The sequence below is a fragment of the Trichechus manatus genome, unplaced genomic scaffold (genome assembly GCF_000243295.1).
Source record: "Trichechus manatus latirostris isolate Lorelei unplaced genomic scaffold, TriManLat1.0 scaffold00040, whole genome shotgun sequence".
In the NCBI taxonomy this organism is placed as follows: domain Eukaryota; kingdom Metazoa; phylum Chordata; class Mammalia; order Sirenia; family Trichechidae; genus Trichechus; species Trichechus manatus.
The window spans coordinates 17889244-17908587 of NW_004443976.1; the positions used below are offsets into that span (position 1 = coordinate 17889244).

At 39.4% G+C, this 19344-nt stretch overlaps 1 protein-coding gene across 1 annotated transcript in view; it reads left to right on the plus strand.

Moving 5' to 3' along the window:
- SMYD4 (SET and MYND domain containing 4) overlaps positions 1–19344 on the plus strand; it is a 51271-nt gene that overhangs the window by 29309 nt on the left and 2618 nt on the right. Inside the window, exons 4-10 of the mRNA XM_004376257.2 lie at positions 2139–2228; positions 3596–4757; positions 14656–14838; positions 15501–15661; positions 16887–17019; positions 17870–17986; positions 18187–18310. Of these exons, the coding sequence (XP_004376314.1) occupies positions 2139–2228; positions 3596–4757; positions 14656–14838; positions 15501–15661; positions 16887–17019; positions 17870–17986; positions 18187–18310 (1970 nt within the window). The remainder of the gene's footprint in view (positions 1–2138; positions 2229–3595; positions 4758–14655; positions 14839–15500; positions 15662–16886; positions 17020–17869; positions 17987–18186; positions 18311–19344) is intronic.

The following is a 19344-nucleotide window of genomic DNA, read 5'->3' on the forward strand; positions in this document are numbered from 1 at the left end:
GAGCCAGGGGGTGCAGCAGTTAAAGTGCTCGGCTGCCGACCAAAAGATCAGTGGTTCAAACCCACCAGCCGCTCCATGGGAGAAGATGTGGCAGTCTGCTTCCGTAAAGATTCACAGCCTTGGAAACCCTATGGGGCAGTTCTCAGTCCTATAGGGTTGCAATGACTCAGAATCTCTCGACAGCAGTTGGTGGGTAGTATTGGCAAATTGTTTGATATCATAATGCTGCAATGAACAACTTTATATGTAAATTTTTATGCATATCTGATTATTTTCTTAGGATAAATTCCTAGAAGGGCAATTGCTGGGTCAAAGGGAAAGTATTTTTTAAGGCCTCTGGTACTTGTTAGTGAATTGTTCTCCAAAAAAGAACTAGTTAACATCCCTTCTAGCAGAGTATGACAGTGTTCATTTCTCCATATCCTAAGAAAATACTGTTACTATGGCTACATTACTAGTAGTAGTACTTCTATTTATTTTTAATAAGTAATATGCTCACATAGTTAGAATCCAAAAGGTGCAAGAGTATACAGTGAAGTCTACTTCCCCTGCCCCCTAGCCACCTAGTTTCCCATCCCCAGAAGCTACCACTGGTAAATGTATCCTTCCAGAGAGATTTTGTGCATGTACAAATAAGTATACTCTTCCCATGAATGTACACTCTTTTTACATTAATAACTTTCTAAACACACTGTTTTGCACCATGCTTTTTTCACTGAACAATAATCTTGAAGATTATTCCACGTCAGTACATAAAGAGCTTCCTCGTTCTTTTTTATGGCTGCGTGGTATTTCATTATACAGATATATTGTAATTTATTTAGTCAGTGTCTTGTTGATTAGCATTTAGGTTGTTTCCCATCTTTTGCTATTTGAAACCATTCTGTGATGAGAAACTTGGCACATATGTCATTTTGCACATATCTGCAGGATAAATAATTATATTGTAAAATAAATTCCTGGAAGAAGAATTGCTAAGTCGATCAATATATATTTATACTTTTGGTATAGATTGCTAAATTGCCCTCCTTAATTATAGGACCAATTTACATTCCCCCCTTTTACCAACTCAGTGGGCTCTCAGTTTTATTTATTTATTTATTTATTTAGCCAATCTGATAGGTAAAAAATGGTTTATCAATACAGTTTTAATTTGCATTTAGCTGATTATGAATGAGCTTGAGCGCTTTTCCACATATTTAAGAGCCATCTGTACTTCCCGTAAGAACTGTCTGTTCATATCATTTGCTTATTTTCCTGCTGGATTGTTGGTTGTCGTCTTACTGATTTATAGGGACTCTTGTGAAAAAGTAAAGAAATAAGCCCTCTGCCTGTGATGAGAGTTGTAATTATTTTTTCCAGTTCATTATTTGTCTTTTGATATTGCTTTTACTGGTGTTTCCTGTGAAGAAATTTGTAACTTTATGTGATCAAATTTATTAACCTTTTTTCTTATGACGTCTGGGTTTTGTGTCATGGTTAGAAAGAAGTTCCTCTTTCCAACAGTACTTTAGATTCTTCCTTTCATTTCTTCTAGTGCTCTTATAGTTTCATTGTTTACATTAAGATTTTGATCCCTTTGGAGTTTATCCTAAGGAAGGGTTTACTGTATAGAGAGCTAACTTTATTTTTTCTCAATGGCTACTTACTAGTCCCAATACTTTCATTAAATATTCCCCATCTTTTCTCCAGTGATGCAACTTTTATGGTTATGATTAATCCTTGCCAGTTTGATAGTTGAAAAAAAAGTATCCCTTTTGTGCTGTAATTTTCATTTATTCGACTATCCGTGTATTAATTAACCATTTGTTTTCCATACATTGATTAACTGTGTTTCTTGTGTTGTGAATTCCTATTTGTGCCACTTGTCCTTTGTTATATGCAGGATTATGCTTGCAGGTATTTTCCTCAGTTAATTTCATTTACCTTCAGTATCATTTGTGGCATTCTGATGCTTTATCTTCAAAGTGAATATTTATTTCCTCACAACTATGCTGTAGAGTAGTTAGAAATGAAGCTGAAGCAGCTGAAGCACAAAGAAGCTCAGTAACTTTCCCGATTTCATACAGACTTTAGTAATAGAACCCCTATTACCTGAAAAAGTACTTTATACCTTTAACCCGTCCATTGTTTTGCAGGGAGTATCGCATTCAAGGCCTAACACCGAGGCCATCTCACTGTGTTATGCCAATCGCTCTGCAGCCCTCTTCCACCTGGGCCAGTATGAGGTGAGTACTGGGGTGCCTGGTATTATTAGAGAAAATCTGTAGAGGGTTCACTTGAGGACCAGGCCAGGACTAGGCCTTCATCCCTGCTTCCACATTAGAACACTAAACTCAGCCATACTGCAGGTGGTTGGATTGGAAGTACATTGATACCCACCCAAACTGTCTTTCTCCTGATTCATTTTACCTGTCACAGGTGATTATTTGGGGTTGTGTTGGTTGACAAGACAGATTTATGGTACCTTCCCCAGAGCCGTGAACTATGTCCACTAGGTCAGCAATTCTCAGTGTCGAGATCAGTTGTAAGATATGTTGCTAATAATAGTTCAGGTTCCAAGTGTTTGCAAACTATTTACTTGGTTTTTCTTTTCAACAAGTAGATCATGTTTAAGATTATCCCTGTAATAATATAGCTCACCCTCAATATGCTTTTTGAGTGGGAAAGTAAAAGGTGCACTGAAATGCCTCTATATGCCCATGAGGGGTAGACTTTGAGTGACTTTCTTCTCGTCCCCTAATTGTGGAGTTGTTTAAACTAGGAAGTGACTACAATCAGATTTATGTTTTAGGAAGGTAACTCTGAGGCATCTTAGATTTGTAATAGAGTGCTTAAAAGATAAGCCCTAAAATATTCTGTTACATCCATTTTGGAATTCCACAGAAATTCAAATTATTCCATAGATTTAAGAACTATTTTGAATGGCACAAGTTCACACTTACTGTCCCTAGGACTCAAAGAGAAGAGCAAGAATCTAACTCTAGACCCTAAGCAAGAAAGTCCTGGACTACTGAGGAGAATGATTGGAAGAACTTATAAAACATTTAGCCCTTTATAGCTTCCCTATATTAGTTGTTTCTGTTTGCCTTCTTATAATAATGATTACCACTTAACTGAGTACTATGTTCCCAGCACTCTGTTCAGCACTTTGGATATATAATCTTATTTTATCCTTAAAATAACCCTGTAAGGTAATATTATCCCTATTTTTCAGGTGAGGAAACCAAGACACTGAGAAATTGAGTCACTTGCTCAAGGTCATACAGCTAATAAGAGGCAGAATCAGTATTTCAGTGTTTGACTTCAAAGTCTGCTGTCTTAATCACCATACTATAATTCTTCTATCTGTAAGACTTTTGTCCTTAAAACAGAAATTTTTAGTAAGACAAACATCATTTCCTCAACAAGTATTATTAATCACTCAATTAAAAGATCACAGGTGTAGAACATGATTTAAAGAAATAAGAAAGAAAGAAATAGTTGCTCCATTTATAATAATCTTTTACTTTCCTGTAGATGTTTTAAAAGATTTTCAGTAGACATTGAAGAGTAAGGACCAAGGGTCATTTGGGGGTTTCCTTTCTCTTTTCAGACGTGTCTTGAAGACATTATCAGAGCCCAGAGTCATGGGTATCCAGAAAGATTGCAACCCAAGATGATGTTGCGTAAGGCAGAGTGTCTGGTGACTCTGGGCAGGCTACAGGAAGCCAGCCAGACCATCAGTGATCTTGAAGGTATCTTCGCTGCCAGACCAACACTAGCAGCTTCCCACTTTCAGGTTCTGCAGAGAAACCTTCATCATCTGAAAACAAAAGTACAAGAAAAGGAGAATATCTCAGAAACCTTCCCAGCAGCTCCAACCAAAGCGTTCAAGGATATGGACCTAATGGAAGAGAGTGAACAAATTCCCAGTGCATCATCATCTGTCAGCTTATGTACAGACCCTTTAAAAGGCCGCTATCTGATTGCCACAAAAGATATTCTCCCAGGAGAGATCCTGGTGAAGGAGGACGCTTTTGTGAGTGTCCTTAACCCAGGAGAAATGCCACAGCTACACCATGGCCTCGAGAGCAAGTGGGACACCAGAGTTACCAATGGGGACCTCCACTGTCACCGATGTTTGAAGCACACTTTGGCCACGGTGCCCTGTGATCAGTGCAGCTATGCCAAGTACTGCAGCCAAGAGTGCATGCAGCAGGCCTGGGAGCTCTACCACAGTGTAGAGTGTCCCCAAGGGGGTCTGCTTCTCACACTGGGTGTCTTTTGTCACATTGCCCTGAGAGCGACACTTTTAGCTAGATTTGAAGATAGTGGTAAAGTCATAAGGAAGCTTTGTGGTGAGATTAGTAACAAGGACATCTGTTTACCTGAAAGTGAGAATATGCTCAAAACACTCAGTTGCAACCTGGGGGAGAATGAGGAAAATGGTAAAATTGTTGAGACCCCAATTCCTGGATGTGATATTAATGGAAAATATGAAAATAATTATAATGCTGTCTTCAATCTTTTGCCCCATACTGAAAACCATAGCCCAGAGCACAAATTCCTCTGTGCTCTGAGTGTTGCTGCACTGTGCAGGCAGCTAGAAGCAGCCAGTTTTTGGGCCCTCAAACCAGATCTGAAGTCCTCTAAGCCAAAAGCAGCAGTGACTCCTGCATTGTCTCCAGAGTTGAACATTTGGGGAGTGGTGATGTTGAGACACGTGTTACAGCTGCAGTGTAATGCCCAGGCAATAACTACCATACAACAGACAGGTAAGAGGGAAACTTGTTTTTCTGCCTTACAATATTGTTCTAGATGTAGCTGATGTTTGGGGAGAAAGAACTATACAGGAAAACAGTAGTGGTCAAACAGATCAGTGGGCTAATGGGAAAACACAGCTGCCTTGTATTATCATTATTGTGCCATTGAGAAGCTAAGTGACCTACAGAAATTATTGATCCCACTCTGCCTCAGTTTTCTCATCTGTGCAATGGGTAGTTTAATCCTACCTAACTTTACAGAGTTGTGAGGATGATATATTTATAAAACTGTTTTAGAAAATTAAAAGCATTATTGCTGAGATTTTTTTTTTTCTTGTGGCAGAAGACTGACTCAAATAAACAGTAATAGCAGGTTTATTATAAGGGTGTATACACAGGATTTCAGAGAAAGCTGAAAAGTTCTCTCCTTAGGAAAGGCAGAAATAATTATCAAACCAGACTGCAGAAAGAGCAGGGGCTGTAGTTGTGTGAGGTATCAGAATCTTAACTCACTCATGTGATTCAACTACTCTCTAAATCTTCTATTTTCAATTGGCAGATTTTTCCTATTCTTCAGTTTTAAATTTCCAAGAGAGGAATCTGGCCCAGCACATCTTTTCACACCATACTACACCATAAGTTGCTGGCCAGCCTGTGTAGGGGCTGTCCTTTGGTCAGGTGGCCAGCCCACTCCACTTAGGGGCCACCTCTAGACCAGACCAGCCTAGGCCTGCTTTCCTGAACCCGGCTCTGTAGATAAAGCTCTTTAAGTTAGATGGGGAGGTTGGATATGCCCAGCTTCACGCCTGACATCTCAGCACAGTGCTGACAACAGGTACAACTATTATTAGGGGAAAATGGTGTTTCTAGTATTAATAATGCATGATCTCCATTTTAGCAAAAAATGTCTTTCAATCCAACCAGTTCATTATATTTTTCTTAATTTTCTAGTTAACTCTGTTAGGGGGAAGGGGACTACATGTTAGCTTAACTTAGGATTTTTAGGCATATCAATGTTAAACGTGGCTTCACTAAACAATGCGTACATGACTCTTTCCACATTACAAAAAAATCAAACCAAACCCATTGCCATCGAGCCAGTTCTGACTCACAGTGACCCTATAGGACAGAGTGAAACTGCCCATGGAGTTTCCAAGGCTGTAATCTTTATAGAAGCAGACTGCTACATCTTTCTCCCATGGAGCGGCAGGTGCGTTCGAACTGCCAACCTTTCGGTTAGCAGCTGAGCACTTAACCACCGTGCCATCAGGGTTCCTTTTTCACATTAGGTAATCTAGAATTCTGTTAACCATTTTTGTGTATTTTTATCTTTAATTTTAATTCAGCTGCCAAGTTACATGGTATGTAAATATCTAACTAGAGGTGTTTTAGGTCAGGACTCTCTTCCCCATCACGAAGAATATGGAACATCCAAAAATAGCACTGGCCTCTTCCCATGATATTGTCAGACCACACTGCAAGCTAGCCTCTGCTTTCTTCTCTGTCTTCTTTTGCTTTTTTGAGCCATTGCTATCTTCCAAAATACATCTATTGAGTGCTTTTCTAGAACTTTATTTTCCCTCAGGTACACTCACTTGCATTTAAAAAGATTTTTTTTTTTCATTTTGTTTTTCTGAATATAAAAATATAAATATGGGGCTTCCAGATTACAATGGCAGAAGTTACCAACTTTTGATTTTATTATCTGTCTTGCCTTTGAAATACTTAATAGAACAACACCAAAAAGATACAAATGTCAGTGGCTCTGGAAACTGTTTTCCGGGTAAGCAATAACAGTGATGACTGACTAAAGCACGGTGGAATCCCTGGGACAGAAGACAGAGCCATGTGGGCAAAAGAAGTTGTTTCCCATCTGCTCTCTTATGTTGGTCTTCCCATCACAGACTTGCGTAGCCTAAACGCTTTTTGCTCCATGTGCATGAAATTTTATTATGCTTGATTTGTTTATTTGCATAGCGAATTTTGGGTAAAATTTTTCACAAGTTGTTAAGAGTGAATTTTTAGATAGTGAGGGCAGATATATTCTGTGGTTAGTAGGGACCAGAAGAATAGATGTATAGCACAATACTGGCCACGTGGGTATGGAAAGGGGATTGGAGACTCTGGCTTTATCTATAAGGTTCTAATATTGTTATGCATAATGTATTCTTTTTTATGTGATGTTTTTCAAATATAGACATAGAAAACACTAGAAGCAAAAGTACCAAAATCTTAGCAGTGATTAATTCTGAAAGTGGAAATATGAGTTACTGCTACTTTTTCATCTTTGAACTCTGTTTTGTTTTAATTAAAAACACTTATTCACACAGTGGTAACATCATACTGGTAAATTTTAAAATGGCTTGTATTCCTTTCCCATCGTTCTAGAGAAAAAACGTTTTTAAAAAACTGTTCACAAATCAAAAGAGAGAAAGTTGATAGAAATGAGTCTATAATAGTAGATTTATATGGGCTAAGTTATTAAGCAAGTCTTTCAGAATAGGTCAAAAAAGCAAAATCCAATTATATTCTGCTTACAAGAGTGGCATCTGTAACAGAATAACCCAGAAAATGTTGGGCAAGACATATCAGGTAATCATAAGCAAATCGGGGTACTAGTATTAATATGAAACAGTAGAATCCAAGGTAAGATATTTAGTAGAACAAAGAAGGCATTTTATTTTTATAAAGAAGACTCTCCACACTGAAGTATATCAACTTTAGCTCTCAGAAACATAGAGATTGTGTCTATGAACAAAAATAGTTAAGTATACAAAGAGAAACTGGCAAAAACGCCGTAAAAAACCAAACCACACCTATTGCCGTGGAGTCAATTTTGACTCACAGTGACCCTACAGGACAGAGTAGAATTGCCCCATAGGGTTTCCAAGGAGCAGCTGGTGGATTCAAACTGCCGACCTTTTGGTTAGCAGCTGTAGCTCTTAACCAGTATACCACCAAACCAAAAAAAAAAAAACCCATTGCCATCAAGTCGATTCTAACTCATAGCAACCCTGTAGAACGAGTAGAACTGCCCCATAAGGTTTCCAAGGAGCGGCTGGTGGATTCAAACTGCCAACCTTTTGGTTAGCCAGACGCTTAACCAGGGCTCCAAAAACTCCATAGTTGTGAGAAATTGTAGTATACCGCTTTGACTTTGACTGATCAGATATATTAAAAATAATGATCTAAAAACCAAGATAACATAATAAGCTAGAGACTTAGTGTATATTTAGTGTGTGTATGTATGTATATATAGGGTCACTATGAATCAGAATCGACTCCATGCAGTGGGTTGGGTTGGGTTTTTTTGTGGAGTTTTTGCCTGTTTCTCCTTGTATATTTAACCATTTTTGTTTATAGATACAATCTCTATGTTTCTGAGAGCTAAAGTTGATGATATATTTCAGTGTGGAGTCTCGTTTATACATATATCTCAAAGCTTGTGTCCTATAGATCAGAGGTCAGCAAACTTTTTCTGTACAGGGACAGATAGTAAATATTTTAGGCTTTGCAGGCCATATGGTCTCTTTTGCAGCTACTCAGCTCTGCAGTTGTAGTACGAAAGCAGCCATAAACAATGCGCAAACAAATGAACATGGCAGGGTTCCAATACAACGTTATTTATGGACATTGAAATTTGAATTTCTTATAATTTTTCATAAGTTATAAATATTATTCTTTTGATTTTTTCCAACCACTTGAGAATATGAAAACCATTCTTAGCCTGTGAACTATACAAAAACAGGCATCAGGCAGGATTTGGCCCACTGGCAATAGTTTGCCAACTCCTGAAATAAATAAAAATCTGGCAGATCTAATTAAGAAGTCTATTTGGAAAACAACAAACACAATATTAGGAATGATGAAGAAAATAGAAGCAATGATATAAACTTATTTTTAAATTTTAAGAAAATATTTCATATAATTTTATTTTAGACTATTAAATTTGGAAATATTAAGTACACAACTTCTTAGAAAATTTATAAATTCTCTAAATTACCCCAGAAGGAGGACAATCCTTCAAAAAACCAGTAATTGTGAAAGAAATTGAAAAAGTTATCAAAACATTTCCATAAAAACAAGTTAGATCCATTCTTTTCCATGTGTATTCTTTAAAACTTTCAAGGAACAAATAGTTTCTATGCTAACATAAGCTGTTCCAGAGTGTGGGAAAAACTAGGACTCTTTCCTACTCATTTTACAAAGCCAAGAATAAAAACTATAGACCAGGCTCACTTGTGGATATAGATGTAGAAATCCTGAATAAATCACTGCCATATCACATCCAGCAGTTTATTAAAGTAATAGTGATATATGACAAAGTAGGGTTTCTTCCAGGAATGCAAGAGTATTTTCATTTGGAAGGATATAAAAGAAGGCTTAAATAAATGCAGAGACATGCCGTGTTCTTAGATGGAAAGGCTGAAAACTATTAAAAAAAATAGCATTTCCCCCACATTAACCTAATAAGTTTAATGCAATTTCAAACAAAATCACAATTGGATTTTGCTTGGAACTTGACAGTGATTCTAAAGTTCACCCTGCATAAGTGGGTAAGAATAGCCTTTTTTTTTTTTTTTTTAAAGAGTGCTGAAGGGGCTTGGTATTATCAGATTTCATAGTAGCATTAAAGCTATAATAATTAAAAATAATATGGTACTGCTATGATAGGCCAGAAAAATATTAGAGTCTTTCTTCAAATCATTAAATATGTTTAAAATTAAACCATAAAATATCTAGAAAAAGATGTTGTTAGGGGCTGTTGAATCCATTCCAACTCATAGTGACCCTGTGTACAACAGAATGAAACACTGCCCAGTCCTGCGTCATCCTCACAATCATTGCTGTGTTTGAGCCCATTGTTTCAGTCACTGTCTCAATCCATCTCATTGAGGGTCTTCTTCTTTCGCACTGATCCTCTACTTTACCAAGCATGGTGTCCTTCTCCAGGGACTGATCCCTCCTGATAACATGTCCGAAGTACATGAGACAAAGTTTTGACATCATCATTTCTAAGAAGCAGTCACTTAGATAAGTGAACATTTATATAGTCTTGAGTGGGAGAAGCTTTTTAAAGTATATAATACCAAAATTAGGTAATTAAAAGACAGCTATCTTAACTATCTAAATACCAAATATCAAAAACATCAAGTTGGGTAAAAAAGATATAAGATGCAGGTAAGAAGTCCTTGAAGGAATGAAAACATTGGACTGGGAGGTAGAAGACCTGGGTTCCCATTCTAGATGTGCCAATAACTCTCTGTATGAACTTTGTTGAGTTGCTTAACCTGTGTGGGTATCAGTGTTCTCATCTGAATAAGAGGACTGGATAAGCCTCAAGACCTCTCTCCGGGGTACATTGTTTGCAAAGACGGCCACAACAGTTTCTCCCATTCCTGTATGTTTGCCCCTTTGTAACATGATGTTGCTGTTTCTCCCATCAAGAGGTAAAGTCTGTTACTGCCCCCTGAATCTAGGTTAGCTTGTGGCTTTCTCTGACCAGTGAAATGCAGTAGAAGTAACATTATGTGACTTTTAAGTTTAAGCCTTAAGAGGCATTGTAGCTTCTGCAGTCACCGTCTTGAAATGCTGCTGTGGTCATGTGAATAAGCCTAGGCTAGTCTCCTTGAGGATGAAAGCCCATGTGGAGAGAGAGGCCTAGCCAGCAGCCAGCACCAACCACCAGCCATGTGGGTGAGACCATCTTGGACCATCCAGCCCTAGTTGAGGCGCCAGATGAATGCAGTCAAATGAGTGATCCCAGGCAAGATGAGCAGAAAAACCACTCAACTGAGCCCAGCCAAAATGACTGGTCCACATAATTGTGAGCAAATAAAATAGTTGTTATTGTAACTCTCCCCTTGAAAAAAACCCATAAACAATAATTAAAATGTGAATGACAAAATGAGGGAAAATTTCTACAACTCTTAAAATCAACTCTTAGAAGTAGTTCTAAGTGTTCTAAAACTAGGTTGTGGTGTTGGTTGCACAACTATGAACATCACGCTAAAAATCATTGAACTGTACACTTAAAATGGGTAAATTTTAGGGTATGGAAATATACCTCAGTAAGGCTGTTAAAAATATACATAAACAAGCACTTTATCAAAGTAGTAGTAAAAATGGCCAATAAAATACGTGTCTATTGAGCACAGCACAACCAAAGTAAAAACGAATGTTTGAGCACATATGGATGGGTATAGACACAATTAAAGAGAATGTTGACAAATTGTGATAAGTGTAACTGGTGTCAGTGAAAAATTTGTGTGGAAATTGTCAGATGGGAACCTAACTTGTGTAAACTTTCACCAAAAACTCAAAAAAAAAAGTCTAACCTCTCTTTAGTAATTAAAACAAGATACCATTTTTTGTCTATCAGATTGGCAAAGGCATATGTGTGTTTATAATACGCATTATAGGCTAGGATGTAAAGAAATGACCACGTTTCATACGTGCATTTTCATACACAGCCTTTCTGGAGAGCAGAATAATACACCAGAGAGCTTTCAAATACGCTTATCTTTTAACCCTCTAATTCCACTCCCAGGAATGTATCGTTTTAACCCTGTAGTTCCACTTTCAGGAATTTATCCTAAAGAAATAACTAGGAATTTGTATAATGATCTATAAAGCTGCTCATCACAGTGTCATCATAGTGAAAAATTGAAAACAACCTTAATATCCAACAGTAAGAAATTAGATATGGAGTATCCCTGTAGTGGAAGGCAGTCATTAAAAATGCATGTGACAGAAATGTTCATGAAATATTAAGTGAAAAGAAGGAAAAGTGTACCATGTTGCCAATTAAGTTAAAAATTCCATATATAAGCATAGAAAGAAGACTGCCAATGAAATATACCAAAGTGATGTATCAGACTGATAGGATTACAGATGACTCCTATTTTCTCTGTAATTTTCAGTTTTTAATTTTTTTCTATCATGTATTCCTTTTAATTAGTTTTAATTTAGTTTAATAATAAAAATAATTCAAATGCTATAAACATTTTAAGGTACTTGATACATATTGCAAAATTGCCCTCCAGGAAAGTTGTACCAGTTACACACCCACTAGCAATGTTCACTTTCATTATTTAATTCAATCTAATTTTGTTTTAGTCTGCTTGTGTTTCTAATCTTGTTATATCCCTTTTTATTATTTCTTTGGGGTTCCAACACCTTCCAATTTACTGTTCTCATTGAATTTCATTAGCAGCTGTTTTATTAGTAGCACAGACGAAGGATTAAAGTGTTAAATAGAATAGACTTTGACAAAAACCTATAAAAATGTATGTTATTATCTTTGCATAAACCCTATTTAATCAAAGTTCTTCAGAAACCTCTCTCTGGTGCTTATCTCAAGGGGTGGAACTGCCACTGGTCACATTCTAGACTTTGATATGTGTGGTTCTATCTCAGTGGGAATGGCACCTTTGTGATATATCTGGATTCTTATCCACAAGGCTAAATAAGGTTCTAATATATCTTCAGATCCACTCACTGCCCTTTGCTTTCACTCTTCAGCAACCAGCCAAGGAATCTACCTTTGGTCTGAGTCCTTGACTACTTGACATACATACAGATTTCTCATTTTGCAGAGTATATACCAGAATAAATGTGTTCTGGAAGTATTGTGAATGAATCTTTTTTTTTATTCCTTGTAAAAGGGATATTAGCAAGGTGCACTTTTGGTAAAATAATCAAAAGTGCATCTTGCTAATTTTTTTTTTTAAATACAAAATGTCACATATTGGGGTTTTTTTAATACAAAATGTCACTTTTTTTAATACAAAATGTCACGTTAAATTTGGTTAGTAAGGCACATACATGTTCTCACTTTTTGCTATCTCCACATAGATGACTAATGCAAAATATTGAATAATTTTTAAAAATTGATACTTCGTTTTTTAGAAATAATTAGAGAGATACTCAACTCTAACAAATATACTCACCCCACTCAGTTCCTGGGCCTACTTCTGTTAAGGGGTAATCTATAAATAGCTCACAAAACCAGCATTACTCACTGTATTGTGATCGTTTTTTTCTGGGAAATTTTTTGCAACTGTTCTGATATAGATTGCCAGTTACCAATACTTGGGAATGCCAGTCAACTTTTAATTATGCAGAGACTGATCATTCAGACTACAGATTGTTCGTGCCCTGTACACCTCCTTTCAGCTGCCTCCCTTTTAGCATTTTCACTGCTCATTAGCACATATTCCAGAAGGTAGGCATTGGACAAGGGAGGGAAGAAGAGGTGACACTAGAATCAGTTCAGCATTTAGGAGATGCTCTGATGAAGGATTTTAATACAATTTGTAGAATTGTTGACTAAAATTGAGTCATTTGGATTCTTTGTGAATTTTATTTGCTTGTTCTTTTCTTGTCTTCCATAGCAACAGATAATAGGATTGTCTGCAGAGACAATATTATTGCTGTATTTATTATTTTCCTTTATAGAACACCTTCACATCTGTACCTAGGCTACTTATTTCTTTAGTGAGTGGTGTATTGGATTCCTGGCATATATACAGTGGTATGACAATTACCTGACACAGGAAATTAGTTGTGCTGTATAAATGATTTTGCTAGACAACTGAAGGCTTCCCTTTAAGTACCAATACCTTACATATTTCAACCAGTCTTGTTGGAAACAACCATTTCGTCATTTTTCAACTGAGACGACTAAACATAATTGAAGCCTTCCTGGGTGCCAAGGTTATCTATACAATATACAGTCCTGGGAATCGTATGGCTGTTACAAAAGCCCACGTACATATGCTGTCAGTCTGGGAACCTCCAGTTAAGCGAAATGTTACAATTGAGGTAAAACTTAAGTGGTACTAGTGTTTTCGTTTGTCCTCAGCCTGTTATTCTTGTATAGATTTTCTTCCTCTTTCTCCACTCTTGCCATTATCAGGAAACCTGCCTCTTATACATGCTCCTCTCCTTATTCTCTGCTCCTGGACTGTTGTGGCCTGAAAAACTGAATAACCAAGCTACTGTGTCTAAAGTAAGAACAAACAGGCCCGCCTGAGAGTACAGAGAACTCACATATGAGTAAAAGTGCATGAGCTTTGGTGCAGAGAAAACCTCGCTACTTAGAGGCATTTTTATTCCTTCCTTCGTAATTTCCAGTCATGTAGTTAAGTTTGGGGCCCTGGTGGTACAGTGGTTAAGAGCTCAGCTGCTAACCAAGAGGTCGGCAGTTTGAATCCACCAGCTGCTCGTTGGAAACTCAATGGGGCAGTTCTCCTCTGTCCTGTTGGGTTGCTATGAGTTGGAATCAACTCAACAGCAATGGGTTTTGGGGTTGGTGGTTAAGTTGCTGGTTAATTGTGTCTCAAAAGAGAGATTGCTTGGTTCGTGAGACTGTCTTGAACAGAGCTGGTGCAGAGAGTTCTTTTCAGTGAAAACTACTACTGATTGATACCCCAGAGAGGTGGGACGAAGGGCAGAATTCACCAGGTGAGCATAAAGAGTATTGATTTTTTTTAAAGACCAGTTGAACCAAAGTACTTGGACCATGAAAGTCTTTGGGAAATAATCTCAACAGGTACTTCATTTCTGTGTCCTGAGGAACGTTATGAAACTGGCTGGAAAGCGCCCTACTGATAATTCCTTTTTTATTATTTTGTATAAATTCTAATCTTTGGATTTTTTGTGGTATTGAAACACAAGGGTGAGGTTCCAGGATCTGAGTGGACTTTTCATGTGTTCATTCACTTTGCTTCCTGGGGACCAGAGTTTGCTGTGAGTCATGTTCCATCTGATTTATATTGGATCCAGCTGTGGAGCTATGACTCAGATGGGCTTCAGGCCCAGTTTCCCAGCTCATCTTCTGAGAAATGGATGGTGAGGCCAGGACTAATGTCCTGACACATTTTCCCTTTTCTTCTTGCACTTTCAGGATCTAAAGAGAGCATCATTACCGACAGCAGGCAAGTACGACTTGCCACAGGCATCTTCCCTGTCGTCAGCCTCCTGAACCATTCCTGCAGCCCCAACACCAGTGTGTCCTTCATTAGCACTGTCGCTACCATTCGGGCTTCGCAGCAGATTGGAAAAGGGCAGGAGATTCTCCACTGCTATGGTGAGCCATCCTTCCTCCTTCCTGTCCGGCCTTTTCCAGCAGAAAAGGACAGGGTCGAAAAATACGAGCAAGCTGCTGTGCAGGTGCCCATTGTTTGTCTCCTGGAAGAGGCAGGGCATTCTCGGGTGGAAAAAAAAAAAAAGGGACATCCTTACTAGGCACTTTGTGCCAACTTTTGTGCCTAGCTATCATGTGTCTCACTGCTTAGTTCCTGTTAAACTCACTGTTCTGAAAATAGGCTAGAAACAACTTCTTGATTTTTTTTTTTCCTATCCCAGCAACTAGGAAGTTTATTTCTCTATCTAGTTCCACAAAGGAGTCTGTGGCTGGTGTAAGCATTTAATGTGCTCAGCTGCTAACTGAAAGGTTGGAGGTTGGAGTCCACCCAGAGGTACCTTGGAAAAAAGGCCTGGCAATCTACTTCTGAAAAGTCAGCCACTGAAAACCCTATGGAGCACAGCTGTACTCTGACACACACATGGGGTCTCCATGAGTCAGAGCTCACTCTACATCACCTGTTTTGGATTCCACAAATGTTTGGATGAAGGGTACCCATCACATGATGAATAATTGACCAGACCCTCTGCTAACCTGTTTTTTTTTTTTCTAAGTATTGCTTGACTGTCTCTTGCTTTACACCTTGGCTGAGGGTCTCTCTGCAGGGCCTCACGAGAGCCGGATGGGTGTTGCCGAAAGGCAGCAGAAGCTGAGATCTCAGTATTTCTTTGAATGCAACTGCCCAGCATGTCATGAGGAGCCCAGAGCCACTGCAGGGCCCAGGTGGGAAGCATTCTGTTGTCACAGTTGCAGAGCTGTCATGCAGGTAAATCTCTCTGCTCCCGTCTCTTCCTGGAGGTCAGTTAGCCAGACCAAAGGTCATAAATCTTTAGGAGGAGTCTGTCGGGGCTTATAGGTACTGAGAGCATTAATATCCCCTCTCTTTCAGCCTGTCTTCCCACACATTGATTATCCCTCCAAAGGAACAGCAGAGAAAGGTTGGATTCAGTCATCTTTCACTTGCAAATGACAGATAAATCCCAGCTAAACTAGTTTAAGGGGAGGGGGAGACTGGGAATTGATTTGCTCAAGTAAGTCACTAAAAAGTCCCAGGGCAGGGCTACTTCAGATACCACCTAATCCAGCAGCTCAGATGATGTCACTAGCACCCAGTTTTTCTCTCTACCTCTCTCAGCTCCATTTTCTCTGTGTTAACCCCATCCTCAGACAGACTTCCCTTTTGAGCAAGATGGCTGCCAGCAGCTCCAGCCTCATATCCTTCCTGTCCAGGAGGATAAAAACATATGCCACCCTTGCAACAGTCTGGGCAAAAATTGTACTGTGTTTCATTGACCCTATGACTCTAGCTGGAAGAAAACCACATAGTTTAACCACATAGTTTTCTTCCAGCCATTTGGGGCAGAGGAACGGGCTTGATCTGAGACACATGTCCATGCCCTCAGCTATAGGGCACTGACTGTGGGAGGGTGGAAGAGGACTCTCAAGAGAAATCAATTGCTATTGCCGAATGAGGGCATAGATACCAGCATCTAAAACCAGAAAATGCCCACCTTAGAGATTTTCTCCTCTACAAGAGGGTACAGTTTTCTTGTTAGGGAAACCCTACGTGGAATTAGAGCTAGTTGTGTAGGAAAGCTCAAGTTGCAATCTTATGGTCAAATGTAGGAAGACCTCACCCAGCACCTTTTTCTATTGGTTTTCTTATGGTTTTTTCATAACCACTAGAAATATGTCTGTCATTCAAAGTCCAGGCCCCAAAGAGAGATAAGAGAGGGGCCATAGAGATGGAAAGAAATTGTGGAGTGTACCAGTTTGGTCCCAAAAATTAAATCTCAGAGTAGGATTGGGCTATTGCTTTCATTGGGACTGTTGCTGTCAAACCAGATTCAGTCAGGCTTTAGTCGTGATGTATTGCAGGAGTCTCTTTGCCCCATAGGGTCAGAAACTGTAGCACAGTCCTATAATGTAAGTACATGCACTGTTGATAACCAACTTGGGTATAGGAATAAAGATAAAACTGACTTCCACAGGGAGATGATGTCCTGAGCTGTGGCAACAGATCTTGTATGGAATCAGTCAGCAGGGGTCACCTAGTCTCTCGGTTACAGGACCTTCAGCAGCAGGTTGGGATGGCCCAGAAGCTTCTCAGAAATGGTAAATTAGGTGAGACTGGCTCCCTGCTTTGGTCTTCCAGCCCCTTCCCATTTATTCATTCTGAGATCACCTTGGACTCAAGGATACCAGTAAAGATTGGAGAGTTGAATTTAATTATCCCCATGCCAGCCACAAGATGGCTGTGTAGTCCAATGAGACACAAACCAACTCAGTTAGTGTGGTGTCTTGAAAAAGGGCCAGTGATTTAAGCTGTTGTTCTCTTATGCATCAAATAGCTAAGTTCAAGTACCCCATCATGGCTAAAGGGTTATCTGTGACAGGTGTGTGCTTATTGTAGTTCCACAAGTTCAGTGTCATTTATTTTCATCCCGGGTCTAATGACCTAACTTCCTAGAAAGGTTGACGTGCCCTCATCAGAGCCAGCGCAGAGAGCAGTGGGGCATGTGCCCATGGATAGGAGTATCCTGTTTTTTTTTTAAAGTGAGTTATGGAACTCCTCATTACCCTTGAAAACTCTGCCTTCGAGCTTGTTGTCATGGAAGTTTATTTACTTTATGAAAGTTGACCTTTAGCTGAGATTTCAGAGTCAAGAGAAATAACAACCCTAAGTAGCAGTGTAGAGCTAGCTGTGTTAGAAAGCTGAAGTTGCAAACCCACGGTCAAATGTGGGGAGACTTCATCTAGCACCGTTTTCTGTTGAAAAAGAACACAGAGAAGATGTAAGAGAACAACAGCTTTACTGGAACAAAGAAATGCAACATTGTGGATTGGTGACAATCCAGGGAGGCCAAGGGGGATTTCTACATTCAGCCCAGCTGATGCAGAATGTGAGACCTTGGTCCTTATTTATAGGACGTATTTGTGTCTGTAGTGAGACCATTTTCCTTTCAATTGGTAGAGCAAGCCATTCAACAGTTGTTGGGATGCCAGCGTGATGCTGAGAGTTTCTTGTCAGCAGAACACACCATGGTAGGAGAAATAGAGGATGACCTGGCCCAGGCCTATGCTGCCTTAGGTATGGCGTGTGTTTTCATTTTCCCTGTGAGGTACAAGTCTGCTTTGTGTGGTTTGCCATGACTCTGGCCTTGGCTGGTTGGTTATCTTAGTCTTTAAACTGAGGCTGCTCTCTCTTCTGTTCAGCTTCCTCACCCTGAAAATGTTCGGCCACGTAGAGTATGAATTTTTTTCTGAAACAGGATTTTTCTTTCCTCTCAGGGGACTGGCAGAAGTCAGCTACCCACCTACAGAAGAGTCTCCGAGTGGTTGAGGTTCGCCATGGGCCATCCAGTATTGAAATGGGCCATGAGCTCTTCAAGTTAGCCCAAATCTTTTTCAATGGGTAAGTCTCTCTCGTTTCCTAGCACTTCACCAGGACAGTATGTACCCTTATGTCTTTTATTAGGCTCTTCATGTACTACTCTTTTTCTTAGGCTTTTAAGCATATTGAAACTTTATTTCCCCTTTAGGAGAGATCTTTGCCTTCTGTGTTGCTGACAGAGTTCAAGCTTTAGAATTTCTTCTTGAGAGTTATGGGGAAAGCTCTTAGATCTAAAGTAAGTTTCCCAGGGAGAACTTAACATGCAGCCCTCCCCACCCACCATGGTAGCATTCCTGCTCATTCCTCTCTGGTTAATCATTCCTCTCTCGGCCCTCTCTTTCTCAGCCCCTTCAACTCCAGAGTTTCTGTCTTCCCTCTAGTCTGCATCTTATTCCTTTTAAGGCAGTGGTTTTCAACCAGGGGTAACTTTGAACCCCATGGGGACATTTGGCAATGTCTAGAGACATTTCAGAGCCCTGGTGGTACAGTGGTTTTGGTTGGCTCGGCTGCCAGCCAAAAGGTCAGCAGTTCGAATCCACCAGCCGCTTCTTGGAAACCCTCTGGGGCAGTTCTGCTTTGTCATATAGGGTCACTATGAGTCAGAATCAACTCGACGGCAATGGGTTTGGAGACATTTTGGTTGTCATGACTATAGGAGGAGGGTGCTACTGTCATCTAGTGGGTAGAGACCAGGGATGCTGCTAAAAATCTACAATGCACAGGACAGCCCCCACAACAAAGAATTATTTGACCCAAAATATCAGTAGTATCAAGGTTGAAAAACCCTGCTTTAAAGCTTAAAAGGAACAGTAGGGTTGATGAGCAGCTGCCTCATCCACTTTTGCTACTAAGATCATTGTCCTAATTGCAGTTTTTCTGAATGGAATACCCCCCGCCTTGATAAAGCTGCCATTGGTGTACATTGTGTGGGACAAAATGTTTGAAGCTTGATGCTAATTTATGAATGGTGAGTGGATCTGATACCTGAAACACAGAGGCAGCCTGCTTGGCCAGAGAGAGAAAAAAGGACTGCAGAGCTAGGTCAGGGGTAGAGT